Below are 14,856 nucleotides of genomic sequence, written 5' to 3'. Positions count from 1 at the left end.
TTTCACGAAATCACATTCCCAATCTCTAGACTCTAGCAGGTTGTATCCCTTTAGATTTTGAGTTGTACGGCTGGTGATGCAGCAAAGGGCTATCGTAAACCTTTTTTCTTGGAAGTTCAATGCCTCGAAGAAGGGTTTCCTGTTTCTAGCAAAAGCAATATCGGTGCAAAGGAACCGTGAATATGCTCATTTGATCAAAATATGATCACTCACCAATATGATTTTAAGTTTCAACACATTTTTACAGAAAACAAAATGTAGATGTAAAAGGAGGCATTACATTCCTGACCAAGCAAGCAGCAGCAGAAACGGAACGAAGAAACCAAAAAAAGTTCAATCTCAAGTTCAGGTGAGGAAGCCAAAAGTTGGGATTGTCCATCTTGGCAAACTTCTACCTGGCTATATATCTACATCAAGAAAGCTCGACAATTCAGTTCATATGCCATAGAATGAGATTTTGTCTGAACTGGTTGAAGGGGACAATTGACCCTGCTTGTGCAAATGCAAAACTAGGAGCGAACACATTCACCCTGCTTCATCAAGTGGCATAAGATACATATAACTAAAATGTTCGTTCTTCAGCTGAAATCTCAATAAACAGATGAAGTTATATAAAACAAGGAAAGAACGTACCTTTAACTAGATTACTTGGAAAGGTGGCTTCTCCTACTGAGTCCATTTGGAAACTCGGAGGAAGAGAGCGCTTCTCTGACCTTTTCAAATATGCCAATACTTCCAGAACGATTACTGCAACAATTATGATACTAACAATGAATCCATATCCTATCTTCCAATCATTCCCTGCCCCCGCAGCTTGCATCCCCAACACTATGTTCAAGGCTGCAAAGAATACTGCCAGTCTTCCAAACCAACTGTGGTACAAATTCCAAATTTTGCGAAACTTGGAATCCTTATTTGGCCTCAAGAAGAATGCCAATATCTGAACTCACATAGCTTTAAAGTCAGTTTCAAATTGTACTTAATTAGATAGAATGCATATATATGAAGTTATCAAGCTTTTATTAGTCAGTTCAAATTTTACTTAAGGAGAGTGAGAAGTAGAGGACTGAACATTGAATATTATTCAAGGGTCAGTGACAGACCTGAAGAATACTTAGCACAAAGACAAAGATGCCTATGCCTCTGTGAGCTGGTATGTGGACATGCATTTCGGCATAGAGTTGTAATCCAAGAAGGACAGTGCCAAGCCCAAATGCGAATCCCACAAATTGAATGACTGAATGGAGATAGAACCATAGTGGATCCTTATGCCTGAAGTATCTAGCAACAATTGCCCCAACAGGCAGTATTAGACCCCACCCCATTATACCCACTATTCCATGATTCTTCCTCATCTTAATCAATTCATTGGTTGCTGGATCCTTAGAACCTGCCAGAAGATTATTTGTCAAGTTTCTTCTCTGGAAAATTTTTATTGTAAGATATACGAAAAATAGGCGTTTGGATCAAAATAATGGCTAATTCAAGTTTTGGTCCTTCAAATAAATAGTTTTCCACTTCTGTACCTGAAAGTAGTAATTTTGAGATAAAAATGTGGTTGTTCGCCTTCATTTATTTTATAGTAAAATACTAAAATGTGCTTCACTGAAGTGAAATTATTCTTTGTTAAAAGAAATTAAAGTGACATTTTACTTGTAAAACTTAGCCGACAAATTTGGAAAACATAGCATGATTATAAAGTGGCACACCTGATTTTTCACCAGAAGAAAAATCAAATACAATTGCTGTTTTGTCATCATGCTTTGACAGATGGTGGTTCTGTGGATGTTTAGTACCAAAAGCCAATAAAATTGGTTGCCTCCCATATGGAGTTGTGGTTTGCAGCTGAAATGCCAAATAAATTTCAGCCCCATTTGTTGCCACAGCGGCAGGCACAGTATTTAGAGGCAGTTCACCTTTGTCTACAACGACTTCTGATGCCTTCTTACCCCTTAGATAAAACTGCTTGATTTTTGCATGACCATGTTTATTGATCCATCCTACCATTGCACTCGAACCAACCATCTTACCATCTTTAGAAAATCCAATTCCCACCCACCCAATAGTGTAGGGAGCAGATAATATGATAGTTGTAATATCATCGTTCTTGGTGTACTGCAACAAAATCTTAAACTGTTAAGTGAGTCTACATTAATGGTTTTATATATTTCTAACATTATATGCAAAGGGACGATCTTGACATTCAGATAATAACAAATCAATTATTTCTTGCTAGATTTTACAATTGGGGCAGTTGTCTGAGACTGAGATTGAGATTATAAAACATAAAAAATTCTAAAATCATGTAAAAAAAATGAGGCCGCCCTGAACCAAAGAACAGATCATAATAATTAATAAACAAGTTTCAACAGTAAAACTTATTAAAAGATTAAGAATATATAAATGAGTAGAACCTACATACGACCAAACATTATAATTCAATACAACTTGAACTTACCCTCAATTCATATGTATGCCAAACAGGTTTGCATATCATAGAGGATATATTCTTATATGGTGGAGGGAGGAAAATTTGATAATTAGTGTTCTTGCACGTACTTTCTGACGCAAAACCACCACTTCCATTATCATCAGCTAATGCTATGATGTTGAAGTTCAGGACAAGATTCAGAATACACACTCTGACAAAAGATGGCCATATCTGAGTCCAAGATCTTAGCTTTGCCATTCATAGACTCGATCCAAGTGAAATCCAAGGCTAGGAACAATGGTGGTTACAAAACTCAAAGAATAAGAGAGGAAATGTGAATACGAAGGCCTAACAAGGCAGTTGAGAGGTATTAGTCTCTTGCGTTTCAAGTTTGGAATTTGGTGGTTGTTGCTTTGTTGGTGGAGATAGTGGTTGGTAGAGGGAGTTAATCATCATCCCCTTCTATTCTTGAGAACTCTACATCCAACTGCATTTCTCTCATTTGGAGCTTTTTCCTGACATTTCTATGATCAGTATTCATTCTTACTCCAATTAATATATTCAAATGTTAAAAATTTCAAATTTCCATTACAAAAAAATAAAATAAAAAAATGTAAGAAGCTCATAGACATCTTGGTGTCAGTAATAATTAACTTTTGTCTAGTTATATTTTCTGGGGAAGAAGGGGGAAAGGTGTTGCTTCAGTAACAAGATAAAATAGAGAAGTGTAAGTTAAAACATTGTTTAGCTAAATAAGATGTAACTGGAACTAATAGGCTGAAGAAATTTACCTAGTTAAACATTGTGCTACCTAGTAGTGGGGTAAACTGACCAAATTTGATGTGGACAGATAAAGTCTTTGACTTTAGGCTCGGTTTTAAAATAGGGATTGACCCTTACTACGATATGGGGTATGTGATGATTTATTTACATTTGGACAAGGTTTGTGGTCCATATAGTGATACTCTAATTATGTTATTCGTCAACATTCTTCAAATCTTCTTTCTCCTTTTGGCTTTTTTAACTAAGGAATGTGCTGTTGGCAAATGCCTTGCAAAAGACAACAATCGAACAAGATACTAATTACGTTCCTTTTTGTTGAGAGGCAGGGGCAAAGGAATATAATGATGCATTTGCTGCTGATTTAGTGAAAGCCAGAAAAGAATATTGGTAAAGTGGGTTTATCTAATGCATGGGCCATGGAGCCAAACTGTGTAGAGTTGAAGATCGAAATTTGCATGTGGATTTGAATGCACACGTGAATAAGTATGTCGGGAAACAGTTGGAAGGTAAATGGATTATCTTAGAATGCAAAAGATTATGGTAGATTAGTTAGGACAAATTATGGTAACTCAATTTCCTTTTATTCATCACCTTCATGTAGCATTACGTGCAGGAGCATTTGATTAACACTCAAGTACTAACCCTGCAATTCTTAGGCTCGCTTTACTATAAACCTTTTGATAGATTCTTAGTACACTGATTCCTAAGTATGGCTAAATATAGAGGCAAAAGATTACTACAGAAGTAAAACAGGAGCTCTGCTCCAATAGACAAATTCATATACTACTCATGCTGATCGAGCCTTATGAGCGTGGATTATAGCTTATTTTGTACAACTTATAATTGAAATCTTAATAAGAGAGCTATTGAGGGAAAAAGATCAATTGTTCCTAAAAATTAATCAAAACCAAACATGCACTGTATTTCCCAACAGCATGTTAAGCACTTTGACACCAAAGGCATAACTATTTTATGGCAGTATTTGGAAACTGCGATGTTAATTCCAGAACAAATCAACCTGCGGTACCCTGAATATATGTTCCTCACCACTCTCTTCGTCAAACTTGGCAACCCACTTGCTCTTGTTCCTTTTTCTGCTATGATGTCCTCTGACTCCAAATAGTCTCATTTCAGCTTCATCATTCTTGCTAAACATAGTAACTTCCATACCTTTCCCTATAGGATGCTTTAGAGATCTTACTGCTACTTTCTCATCCTTTCTTCTTACATAGCCTCCCAAGTCCAACCCTTTTTTATCACCAAACAGATTGTTTGCCACCACTACAGATCTTGTAGGATTAACATCTAGCAAGTTGAGCAACCTTGCATAGTTTTCATATGTGCAATCAACTAGGGAGAAATCAATATTTTCATAGTAGGGCAATAGCTTGGATGGTTCTTCAGTTCTAAATTCTACTTGGTCTTCAAGCCCTGAGTTCCTAATAACATCTTTGGACTCATCAAGGACTGGCTCCGGGAGAATACACACTAGCCTGCCTCCAGTTTGTCGTGCAGCAGCTGCAAGGGCTACTGTTGATGGGGATGCACGAGATGTCACTTCCACTATTAGTTTTGCTTTCATCCCTGCTGCTAATGCTGACACAAATTCATTGCTTCCAGGCTCTTGCATTCTCCAAGAGCCATATTCTCTCTTATGATTGTTACACTGTTAAGAGCAAGGCAATGGATGAGTTAGCTATCTTTTATGTCAGCATCGAATTCTTAATATGAGATTTCAAGTTGAAGCACTTTCTTGAAGTCAAACATAGGAAGGAAAAAAAAAAAAAAAAACCTGCAAATCCTGTAAAATTTTCCAAAAGTCTTAAAATAACAATATAATAAGATATCATAGGTAGCTTTTGGTAAACGAATTAAAAGGGTAGGCTTTTAATTCCTTTATTGAAAATCACAAAGAAGAAGCAAATAACAGATTTGAAAGGAAAAAAAAAAAGAAAAACAACACTCATATTAAACTATGGAATTTTGAACCCACTATTTTTTTTTAAGAAAATAAGATGATGCCCCCAATTGATCATTGATTCATGTCTTCTCTTGTCCGAGAAAAAGGAAGAAGAAAATGAAAAATAAAAATGAAAAAACGTGCTTGTAAAAAAGTAAAAGCTGTGGAATACCAACCAAAATTAAGAAACCATTGAATGCCCAGATATATAAATAAGATATAAAAAAGAAAAGGGAAATGCTGGAAAGGTGAATACCAGTTGAAGGGTATCAAGGTAAGCCCTTGTAGCACATGTTGCGGACCATTCCATCACGAAAACTAACCAAGTTGATCAATACCCCAGAAAATATATAGAAAGAACTTTATCCCAGAACTCCAAGGTTTGAAGTATTAATTAAGGACACAAAGAAAGTGAACGAAAAATGTTTTTGCTTTAGGTTCTGATATTGTCTTGTTACACTTAATTGAATGTTGATGTCTGTGTCATGAGAAGAGGAGGCAAAGGAAATATATAAAGTACATGTGTGTTTGCTAAAAAGGGGTTACGCATAAACCGTAGTCAAAACCGCGGAGTGGCCGAACATAGAGGATTTCTGTTCAATTCTAATGCTAAATTTGTGGTCATTCCAAATTAAATTACACTGTTTATGTCAGCACGATTGACTTTTGACTAGTTATGTTATGGTATGGTGCTTCAGCCTCGTTCCTTGCCTCTAAATTCTAAATGCCCTTATCTATTTGTTTTTGTTCTTTTTTGGTAAACAATGCCCTTATCAATTAACTTATAACTTATAGCAGTAAATACACTGAAAATAAATAAGACGCAGAAACAGTTAGACTCTGAAAATAATAAAATATATTTTAAATAAAAGGTTTCCTAAATTAAATTTTATATTCGTTCATTCATTTTTCTAACATACTAACTGTCTATTCTTAGCTTCTCTTATAAGAAGCAGTTAGACCGCTAGTCACTACTACTGGCAGGGAAAATTATACTTTTTATTACGGTTGCCAACAATTATTCGGTAGACCAAATTGCCATGTTTTTTTAAATTCTTTGCCTAAATGTCACTCTAACATTACTTTTTAGCCACGGTTATAAATCTGCTACCAGTTATAATGAATTTAATTAGGTCATGTATCACGTTCTTATTAGTATATCAAGTTCACTATCAGTTATAATGAACTTAGTTCAGTCTACTTTTTTTTTGCAAAGTGTACACGTGTCACAAAATTATAGGTGACGAAGTTCACTACGACTGGTAAAGAACTTGATACACTAATGGAAATGTGCTACGTGGCCTAACATAGTTCGCCATGACTCATAGCGAACTTGAACTCATAACAGTCTGATAAAAAAATACTATTCACGTGACATTTGAGAAATTTTTTTGAAAAAGTGTGACATTTAAGTCACTGTTCCCAATTATTCCCTAGTAAAACTCAATAATGTACAATTTTTATAAAAACATAAATATAATTATTTAGAAAATAGTTTTTTTCATTAAATAAAATGTGAGAAAAAAAAAGACAAAGAAAGTAAACCAATTGAATAAGAAAGATCATGATAATATTAAACAATGGTAAAAGAATGTTAATTGTTATTAATATGCTGAGACATCATTGGGGGTGTAGCTCATATGGTAGAGCGCTCGCTTTGCATGCGAGAGGCACGGGGTTCGATTCCCCGCACCTCCATTAGTGGAGTTATTTTTTTTTTTTTTTTTTGATAACATTAGTGGAGTTATTTTTAATATTCAATATCTGTACATGTACACGTGGATTTCCTGCATCACGTAAGGGGTACGGAATCGGATGCCTAACCTAAGCCAGTTAGATAACCGATTAGTTGTTATCTGTCAAGACTCAAAGCATGTTATTGGTTCTTGATTTTGATTCTCACAAATCACAATAAATGCTTGGTCTCCATCAATTATAAATTTATAAATAACTAAAAATAACATGTAGCCCTAAAATAAATGCGCAAATGTATTAATATACTCAGGAACAGTATCATAATTTTCGCATACCTTAGTTGCGAAATATTTTAGGTATATTGATGGGCTAATTAAAATGGATTATTTTTTGTGATGTGTATATGGAAAAGAGAAAAAACAATTAATCTAAATATCAATTTTTGAATGGAAGTTATAAATACAACAGGTGTACCAAAAATGTTCTCTTTTTTTAGATGTACAAAGCCCATAAGAAGATGTTTTTTGGTGGAACTGGAGCATGATAAATAAAATAAATTGAGAGGAGAAAAACAAAAAAAAGAGGAATAGAAATAAAATAAATTTTTTCTTTTATAAAAAAAAAGACAACTGAATAAACGGTGTAACATAATAAATTTTCCCACCCATGAGATTAGCAATATGTCTATATTCCGGGATATTAGCAAACGACTCATGCCCCCTTTTCTAATTTCCCCCTAGAAAAGGGGTAGGGGAAGAAACAATAAGAATAAGCCACTTTTTGAATTTGATAACTTGGATTTTAGCAATTATTATACAATAAATAAATAAATAAGGCGACCCTAAACTTATGTAAAGACATACATAAAGCCAAAAGATAACAAAGTCACTAAAATAAGTGCAAGATAATATTTTTACAACATAAGGAAAATAATACTTTTCAAACCTTACTTGTCCATATGATAAATCTTCGTCAAAACCCCAATTGTCCTTTCCCCTGAAAAATTGATAATTACAAGGTATGAACATTAACCATAGAAGGAAAACAATTTTTTGAAACAAAGTATCATCAGCCAAAATTAGTAATCCAATCGTCCAGTCAATTGCTCATAAAAAGCACTTGATTTGTCTGCTTATTATTTAAGATACAACAAAACAAATGGGTGTGTAAACAAGAAGCAAAGAATAAAACTAGAATTACATGGTAATAATGTAGGGAAAAATAAATCTTATGTTGTAGGAGAATTCTAATCTTATGTCATAGATACATTAAGTGTGAGACCCATTTATTTAAAAAAAACAAAAAACAAAAAAAATGAGTGGTACACCTTTTTTTGGTGTGTAGGAAGGATTTGTTTTCTCATGTAACATTAGAAAAACAAACCCCAATAATGTATATGGATGAGTAAATAAAATAAAATAATAAATAAATAAATAAAATAATGGCGAACCAACTTTCCCAGACCCATTAAAGCGAATATGCCTATAAATTGTGCTGCTTTCGTCAGTACGAGACAAAGTAGCGAGTGTGCCCTACAAGTACAATCTTATCCCTACAATATAGAGACACTTGAAACTTAAAACCTGCGCAGTGTGTTTCATTAAGATTCATGTCTCTCGCTCGATGATTCTTGTTCTTTCCCTCTTTTTGAAATGCTGACTGAACCAAAACACACAAGACCCCTCTTCTCTCTCTCATGGATTCTCTCGTTTCTCTAACACCCAAACTCCGATCATTCAATTGTCAACCTCTTTCAACTTCCACCAACTTGTCCCTCAGTCGCAGAACATGTTATTCTTATAAAACTCCTCCTCCTCCTTCAAAATCCAACCTTAAAGATTCCGAAAGAAACCCCATAAGAAAGGTGGCTGCTTTGCGAAGCCAGAAATGGGTTTCGGATGGAGGCGTGTGTTACTTGCAGAACGGAGGTTGGGGTACGGCTTTGTTGAGCGTAACGGTGAACGCGAAGCTTCGGATTAGTCCATTTGTGGCTACATTGGCGGGTAACCCAACCTTCGTTTCGGGGTTGCTTGCGTGGTTTATAGCACAATCCATTAAGGTTTTCTTGAATTTCTTCGTCGATAGGAAATGGGATTTGAGGCTATTGTTTGCATCTGGAGGGATGCCTTCTTCTCACTCCGCACTCTGCACCGCTCTTACCACCTCCGTCGCTCTCTGCCACGGCGTCGCCGATTCCCTCTTCCCCGTGTGTTTGGGCTTTAGCCTAATTGTCATGTATGATGCAATTGGTGTTAGGCGCCATGCTGGCATGCAAGCTGAGGTAACAACTAACAACCACTTATTCCCTTTCTTATTCTCTCTCTTGTTACTTATCCTTTAATTGATGTTTTTTGGTACCATATGGGGGTTGTCACTTGTCAAGCACATATGTTATGTTCATTCAATGGGAAATAAATAATAGTGGATTGGGTTGGTTGAATTTTTTTTATATATTTGGTTTTTATATGATACAATCAAAAGTGAAAAACTTATATCGCTTGGCAACTAAAAGAGTTGTATATATTACCACCCATATTCTGTTTTTTGGACATTAGGAACATATCTCCTTTATTGAACTATTACGAATAAGCCCAACGGGAGAAAGGGGCAAAATGACACCATATAGTACTGCAATTTAACGAAAAGATGAACGAATCAATTAAACGAAAGGAGGAGGAGGAGTAGTGTTTTAGATATTTGCATAAATGCCTCATGAAGAGCATTTACGCAAGCTCAGATTGATTAGAAAAATGTCAAGAAAGCAATGCGAGAGGCTGAAGACAAAGTTTTCACTAGTATTATGCACAAAAAACTTGGAAGCAGAGAAGGAGAAAAAAGTAATCTATTGGCATGTGAATATAAGAAACAACAAAAGTAAATGCATGACCAATGTTAGATGCATCAAGGATGAAAAAAATAAAAAAAATAAAAAAAATAAAAAAATGCAGAAATTACAGAGAGTTGGATGAGGTATTTTCACAATTTTTTTAAAGGGGAAAGTGACAGAAGTGAGGTTGATTTGGAAGATTCTTTTGATGATTTTAACATAAGGTTTGAGCGTAGAATTAAAGTATGTGAAGTTGAAGCTAATGATGCATTAAAGAAAGACCCGCTGGTCCCAATATTTAAGTGTGGAGATGCTTAAGAGATGTGATAATAAGTTTGGTTAAGTAATCTTTTTAACAAGATTCTCCAAGACTCCAAACGATAAGATACCTGTACAAGAACATGTTTGTACCTATCTACAAGAACAAGGAAGATATTGAGAATTGTTCAAACTATAGAGCTTATGAGTCATACAATGAAGTTGTGGGAGAGTTTTATTAAGCATTGTTTGAGAATAGAGACCAAGGTTGCTGTAAATTAATTTGGGTTTGAGTTAGGAAGATCTACCATAAAGGCTATCTTCTGGGTACGACAATTGATGGAGAGATATCGAGAAAAGAAGGACATACATATAGTGTTTATTGGTCTTGAGAAGGTGTATGATAGGGTTCCAAGAAAGGTTTTGTGATAGGTTCTTGAGAAGAAAAAAGTGCCTATAAAGTATGTAGTGACAATCAAGGATATGTATGATGGTGTTACTCCATGTGTGAAGGCTTGTAATGGTACATCAAGTTAGTTTCCTATCACAATAGGTTTACACCAATGTTATGCATTGGGGTTTTATCTTTTTTCCCTAGTAATGGATGAGCTAACAAAAGATATCCAAGATAAGGTGTCATAATGCATGCTATATGCCGGTGATATTGTGTTTATTGATGAGACTAGTGTTGGCGCTAATAATACTAAGATAGAATTATGGAGAAACATGTTGGAGTTTAAAAGATTTATGTGAAGTTGGAGTAAGATTGAATACATGGAGTGTGAATTTGTCACGACAAGAGGAAAAAATAGGGAGAGATTGATAAGAATGTTAGCTGTAGAATTATGGCAGGTTGAATGAAATGACACAATGCACCAAGATATTGTGTGATCCTAAAATTCCTCTTAGGCTTTATAGATAGCAATAAGACCTACAATGCTATACAAAGCTAAATGCTGGCCAACACAAAAAGCAACATAAGCATAAAATGGGAATAACAGAAGTAGGGATGTTAAGGTGGAATAAGATAAGGATGAATAAGATAAGAAATGAAGATATTCGACAAAAAGTTGAAGTAGTACTGGTGGATGAAAAGATGAGAGAACATAGATTGAGATGATTTGGATATGTTTTTACAAAACCTTTAGATGCTCTGGCAAGAAAAGAAATTAGTTACCAAGAGCATGACATAAAGAAAGGAAGAGGCCAACCAAAATTTACTTGGGGGGAAAATAGTAAAACAAGGCTTAATGGAGTGAGAAATAAATTGTCGTGCAATTTGTCTTAGACGTAGTGAAGGAATGCTATTAACATTGTGAAAGCATAGAATTTTTCTAAGTTTTTATTTTATTATTATTTTATATATATATATTTTTAATATATTATATATATGTATTATTTTTATTTTTTTTCAATTTAATTTGCTGTTGTTTGAGATAAGGTGTTGTTGATTAATTGATTAATATGTATTATTTTTTCTTATTTATTATTTATTTTTCTTTAATTTATACTTTTATATAAGTTTTGATTTAGGATAAAGATAATGTTGATATTACTGTAATTTTAGCTTTCCATTTCATACTATGAGAGTATATGCTTTTTGAGATAATATATAGTGAACCTTAGCATGTATTATGGAATGATTGAAGCGCTGACAGTAATTGGTCCTTGTTTGTAAATAAATGTAAAGCGTTCATATAATCATTGAGGGCCAAAATACGTTGGATTCGCTCCAGCGTGATTGTGCCAAGAGGAAGCCAAACATTTTGGCTCATTCCTTAACGCATGGTCGTTCCTTGAATGTACCTATCCAATCAGGCACTTAGTGGGTGGAAATGTATATTATGTTCACCTTGGAGACATTCTCCTTGAATGTACCTTTATTTTTGGTGGATGCTGAACCTTTAACTTGCATACTAGTTTAAGTGCTGAAAGAAACATCTATTGATCGGTGAATATTTGGGTTTCTGCTGTCTTGGTGGCTGTTAATTTAAGGTTTTACAGGATGTTGAAAGCCCTAAACTGAGACTGCTTGAAACTATCCCCCTTGAACTAGCTTGGTTTTGTTATACCACCAAAAGTAGCCGTGTTTCTCCCTTTATAGGTTGCTCTTGTAAGTGTTATTTACTTTTTTTGACTTTTAAAGTATGCTACATTGGTTTTGACAGTATAATGTTATAGGGGGGAGGTATTATTTTTACTTGAATTAGAAACAACCAGAAATTATGTCCGACTGTTTATATATGCTTAGTGGAATCTTCAAAAACAATGACGTATAATTTGCCTTTGTTCCTTGAGTTAATAAAAAATTATGGTATCATATTGATATTTGTGTCCAAATGTCCGCTGATGCTCCTAATTTTTCAGTTTGGTGTGAAAATTTTGACCTTCTGTTAGCTTGTAAATCATCATATATGCAACTTCCATCATCTGCATTTCATATTTGTTCGTTGACAATAAAGTTTTGAATTTTTAAGCATTCCTCGTTGAGGTTTTGTCGAAAATGTCAAAGATATAGAAACTATCTTTTGTACTCCTTTGACCCAGCTTACTCCATTTTTTTATTGCTATTGTTCCTTAGGGGTTAGGGGGATCTCTTAAATGATAGGAGAGATCTGTTGCCATTAGTCCGGTCTCTATGTGGTAATTTGACTGTGCTTACCTTTTGTTTGGAAGAAAATCGTTGACCAGAAAATTGTGTGTGGCTCGACGCAGGTGCTTAATATGATTGTAGCTGACCTGTTCCAAGGGCATCCAGTTAGTGAAAGGAAGCTCAAGGAATTTCTAGGTCACACTCCATCTCAAGTTTTTGCTGGTGCTCTGCTTGGCTTTTTAGTAGCCTGTTTCTGTTGTCAAGCTTGCGTTGTAGGGCTTAGGTGATTGTGTTGCCAGTTTTGGTCAAACTGTATTGATAGCATACTATTTGCTCTAATGCAGCCTTCTGGTCAAACTGTATTGATAACAATACTGTATTCAAGGACAAATACATCAGCATGAGTAGAATGTACATGAGATTCTTTTTTTCTCCATTGTCTTACACTGGAAGGCTGATTATTAAATTGCCATTTGGAATAAAATGTCTTGAGACCTTGCCTGAAATACTTCCCTTCCTCCTCCTCCTCCTTGAATGTGCACCCTCCACTTTACTGCATAAAGCTGGGTTACATGTCTTTGTTGGCAAGGTAGTATGCAGAACTTCGTTTGCTGTGTGCTTGTTTGTTATATGGACTTGCTGTTTAAAGTTTATTTCATAAAATTAGAAAAGGGAAAATAAATGAAAAATGTATGATAGTGAATCTTAATAACTTCTTAGGAATTCAATTTGCAATGGTAGATTTGCTAAAACAGGGAGGCGCTTAACTTTGCCTGTTCCCTCTTGCTGAGTTTGTTAAGCACATATTTTACCTGGAAAAAAAAAAAGTTGTAACTGACCAATTCAACCGAATACCCCACAAAGTTGGAACTACTTAGCTTCATAACTCATAAGGACAAGACTCTTTGAAGTTAGCATAATTTTTTTGAAATAAATCAGACCTGAAAATATAATTGAAATAGATTTGTATCACTAACACTAATTTCAAACACCCCCTCCCCCGCAAAAATAAAAAATAAAAAAATGACATTTAACTAGAATGAAACGAAATTTATTAAATAGATGAATCAATATGTATACATCTCAATTAGGATTTACACGTACATTGACTATGCTTAGAGAGATCTAGAGCAGTGTTTTAAAACAATGGTCGGGAATCGAAGTCAGCTCATTATCGAACTCAGCTCAAAGGAACGAGTAGTGTTGTCATTTATTACTAGGTTATCCTCAATTGCTAGTTAAAATGCATCTTATAATATATTTATCAGAAAAATATTTCTGCGTACAGATAAGTTATTTGCATTTACTTTCAAAATAACGTCGTTTTGGAATTTAAAGATTAACAAATTATAAAGACTACAATAATCTTGAAACAAATTAAAATTACAAAAATATCATGATTTTCGTCCCAAAACGACATCGTATTGGGCTTAATTCAGTTAACTTATCTGCAGTAACTGCAGAAAAAGCGAACCCTGCATTTATTATATAATTTAATATGAATTTAATTAAATCGGTTGAACCAATAATCCAGAAATTCAATACCTCGACTAAGTCATGATTGGGTCGAGTTTTAAAACACTGATCTTGAGAACCATTTTGACCCTAATATTTGAGCAAAACAGAAGTTATTAATTTTTTTTACCTTTTTAAAATTTTTATGTCATTTATTATTATTATCATTATTATTATTATTTCTGTTTTATATTTCTACTGTCTAATAACTAAAAAAAAGTGTTTGAAGATGGTAGCAGACCTAAAAAAATGCTTAAAACAAACATTTTAAAGTAGTGGTTTGGTAGCACCATTGCGGCACCTTAAAATTCAATAAACAAAATAGGGTCCAAGTACGTAAGTATCCAAATTGGGAATAAATTTTTTGTACAACAATTGCACCAAAAATACAGAGCAATCAATCAATGGGAGCATCATACGTTAGTCGATATTTTCTCCTATGATGTGTGTCGACTGATGTGTGATGCTCTCAGTGGTCAGTTGCACCAAAAATTTATTTCCAAATTGACACAACCCAACAAATTCCGTTAAAGTGAAGGGTTATTTAGTTACACACTTTTAATATTTAGGGTTGAATTGCTACCTGTTATGCGAATTCTTATTTATTTTTAATCATTTGTCAACTAAATTGACCCAAATCTAATACAAATGTATCAATATGAAGGCTAGAACACTAAAGCGTTCTTAAGCCCGAGTGTTTTATGGCAAATCCTTATTCTTTATGATACATATTTAACAAATTTCATTTCATCCATTAATCTTTTCTATAAGTCATCATTTTTCTCCCGTGTGTC

At 34.4% G+C, this 14,856-nt stretch overlaps 3 protein-coding genes and 1 non-coding gene across 5 annotated transcripts; 2 read left to right on the top strand and 2 right to left on the bottom strand.

Annotated features, from left to right (window-relative positions):
* Positions 1-475: 475 nt before the first annotated feature.
* On the bottom strand, positions 476-2,738 carry LOC133315293 (cytochrome b561 and DOMON domain-containing protein At3g61750). Its single transcript, XM_061516892.1, has 5 exons — positions 2,459-2,738; positions 1,710-2,115; positions 1,104-1,390; positions 634-940; positions 476-530 (listed from the first exon to the last, which is right to left on the bottom strand). Exons 1-5 carry the CDS (start codon positions 2,687-2,689, stop codon positions 526-528), a joined length of 1,236 nt encoding a protein of 411 aa, XP_061372876.1. The 5' UTR covers positions 2,690-2,738; the 3' UTR covers positions 476-525.
* Positions 2,739-4,211: 1,473 nt separating this feature from the next.
* Positions 4,212-5,568, bottom strand: LOC133315302 (uncharacterized). The gene is made up of 2 exons (XM_061516899.1): positions 5,431-5,568; positions 4,212-4,880 (listed from the first exon to the last, which is right to left on the bottom strand). The coding sequence occupies exons 1-2, from the start codon at positions 5,482-5,484 to the stop codon at positions 4,212-4,214; spliced, it is 723 nt and encodes a 240-aa protein (XP_061372883.1). The 5' UTR covers positions 5,485-5,568.
* Positions 5,569-6,799: 1,231 nt separating this feature from the next.
* Positions 6,800-6,872, top strand: TRNAA-UGC (transfer RNA alanine (anticodon UGC)). Its single transcript has one exon. It is a non-coding gene; the product is annotated as a tRNA-Ala (tRNA).
* A 1,541-nt stretch (positions 6,873-8,413) lies between these two features.
* On the top strand, positions 8,414-13,043 carry LOC133315311 (uncharacterized). Of its 2 annotated transcripts, XM_061516910.1 has the most exons (3): positions 8,414-9,150; positions 11,959-12,067; positions 12,670-12,798. In XM_061516910.1, exons 1-3 carry the CDS (start codon positions 8,566-8,568, stop codon positions 12,675-12,677), a joined length of 702 nt encoding a protein of 233 aa, XP_061372894.1. In that variant the 5' UTR covers positions 8,414-8,565; the 3' UTR covers positions 12,678-12,798. The 2 variants fall into 2 exon arrangements, with proteins under 2 accessions (XP_061372894.1, XP_061372893.1); XM_061516909.1 differs by lacking the exon at positions 11,959-12,067 and having other exon boundaries at positions 8,420-9,150; positions 12,670-13,043.
* Positions 13,044-14,856: the final 1,813 nt, after the last annotated feature.

This window comes from Gastrolobium bilobum, unplaced genomic scaffold, assembly GCF_033153095.1.
Source record: "Gastrolobium bilobum isolate Gb01-03AN ecotype WA unplaced genomic scaffold, APGP_CSIRO_Gbil_v1 utg1030, whole genome shotgun sequence".
In the NCBI taxonomy this organism is placed as follows: domain Eukaryota; kingdom Viridiplantae; phylum Streptophyta; class Magnoliopsida; order Fabales; family Fabaceae; genus Gastrolobium; species Gastrolobium bilobum.
The sequence above is the reverse complement of the archived record's forward strand: the minus strand, read 5'-3'. Positions and strand labels throughout refer to the sequence as shown.

Coding starts and splice junctions, on each gene's coding strand:
- LOC133315293 (XM_061516892.1), bottom strand. CDS start 2,689: ATGGCAAAGCTAAGATCTTGGACTCAGATATGGCCATCTTTTGTCAGA. Junction 2,116..2,458: donor GGCATACATATGAATTGAGG/GTAAGTTCAAGT, acceptor ATTTTGTTGCAG/TACACCAAGAACGATGATAT. Junction 941..1,103: donor TTGTGCTAAGTATTCTTCAG/GTCTGTCACTGA, acceptor ATGTGAGTTCAG/ATATTGGCATTCTTCTTGAG.
- LOC133315302 (XM_061516899.1), bottom strand. CDS start 5,484: ATGGAATGGTCCGCAACATGTGCTACAAGGGCTTACCTTGATACCCTT. Junction 4,881..5,430: donor ACCTTGATACCCTTCAACTG/GTATTCACCTTT, acceptor TGCTCTTAACAG/TGTAACAATCATAAGAGAGA.
- LOC133315311 (XM_061516909.1), top strand. CDS start 8,566: ATGGATTCTCTCGTTTCTCTAACACCCAAACTCCGATCATTCAATTGT. Junction 9,151..12,669: donor ATGCTGGCATGCAAGCTGAG/GTAACAACTAAC, acceptor GGCTCGACGCAG/GTGCTTAATATGATTGTAGC.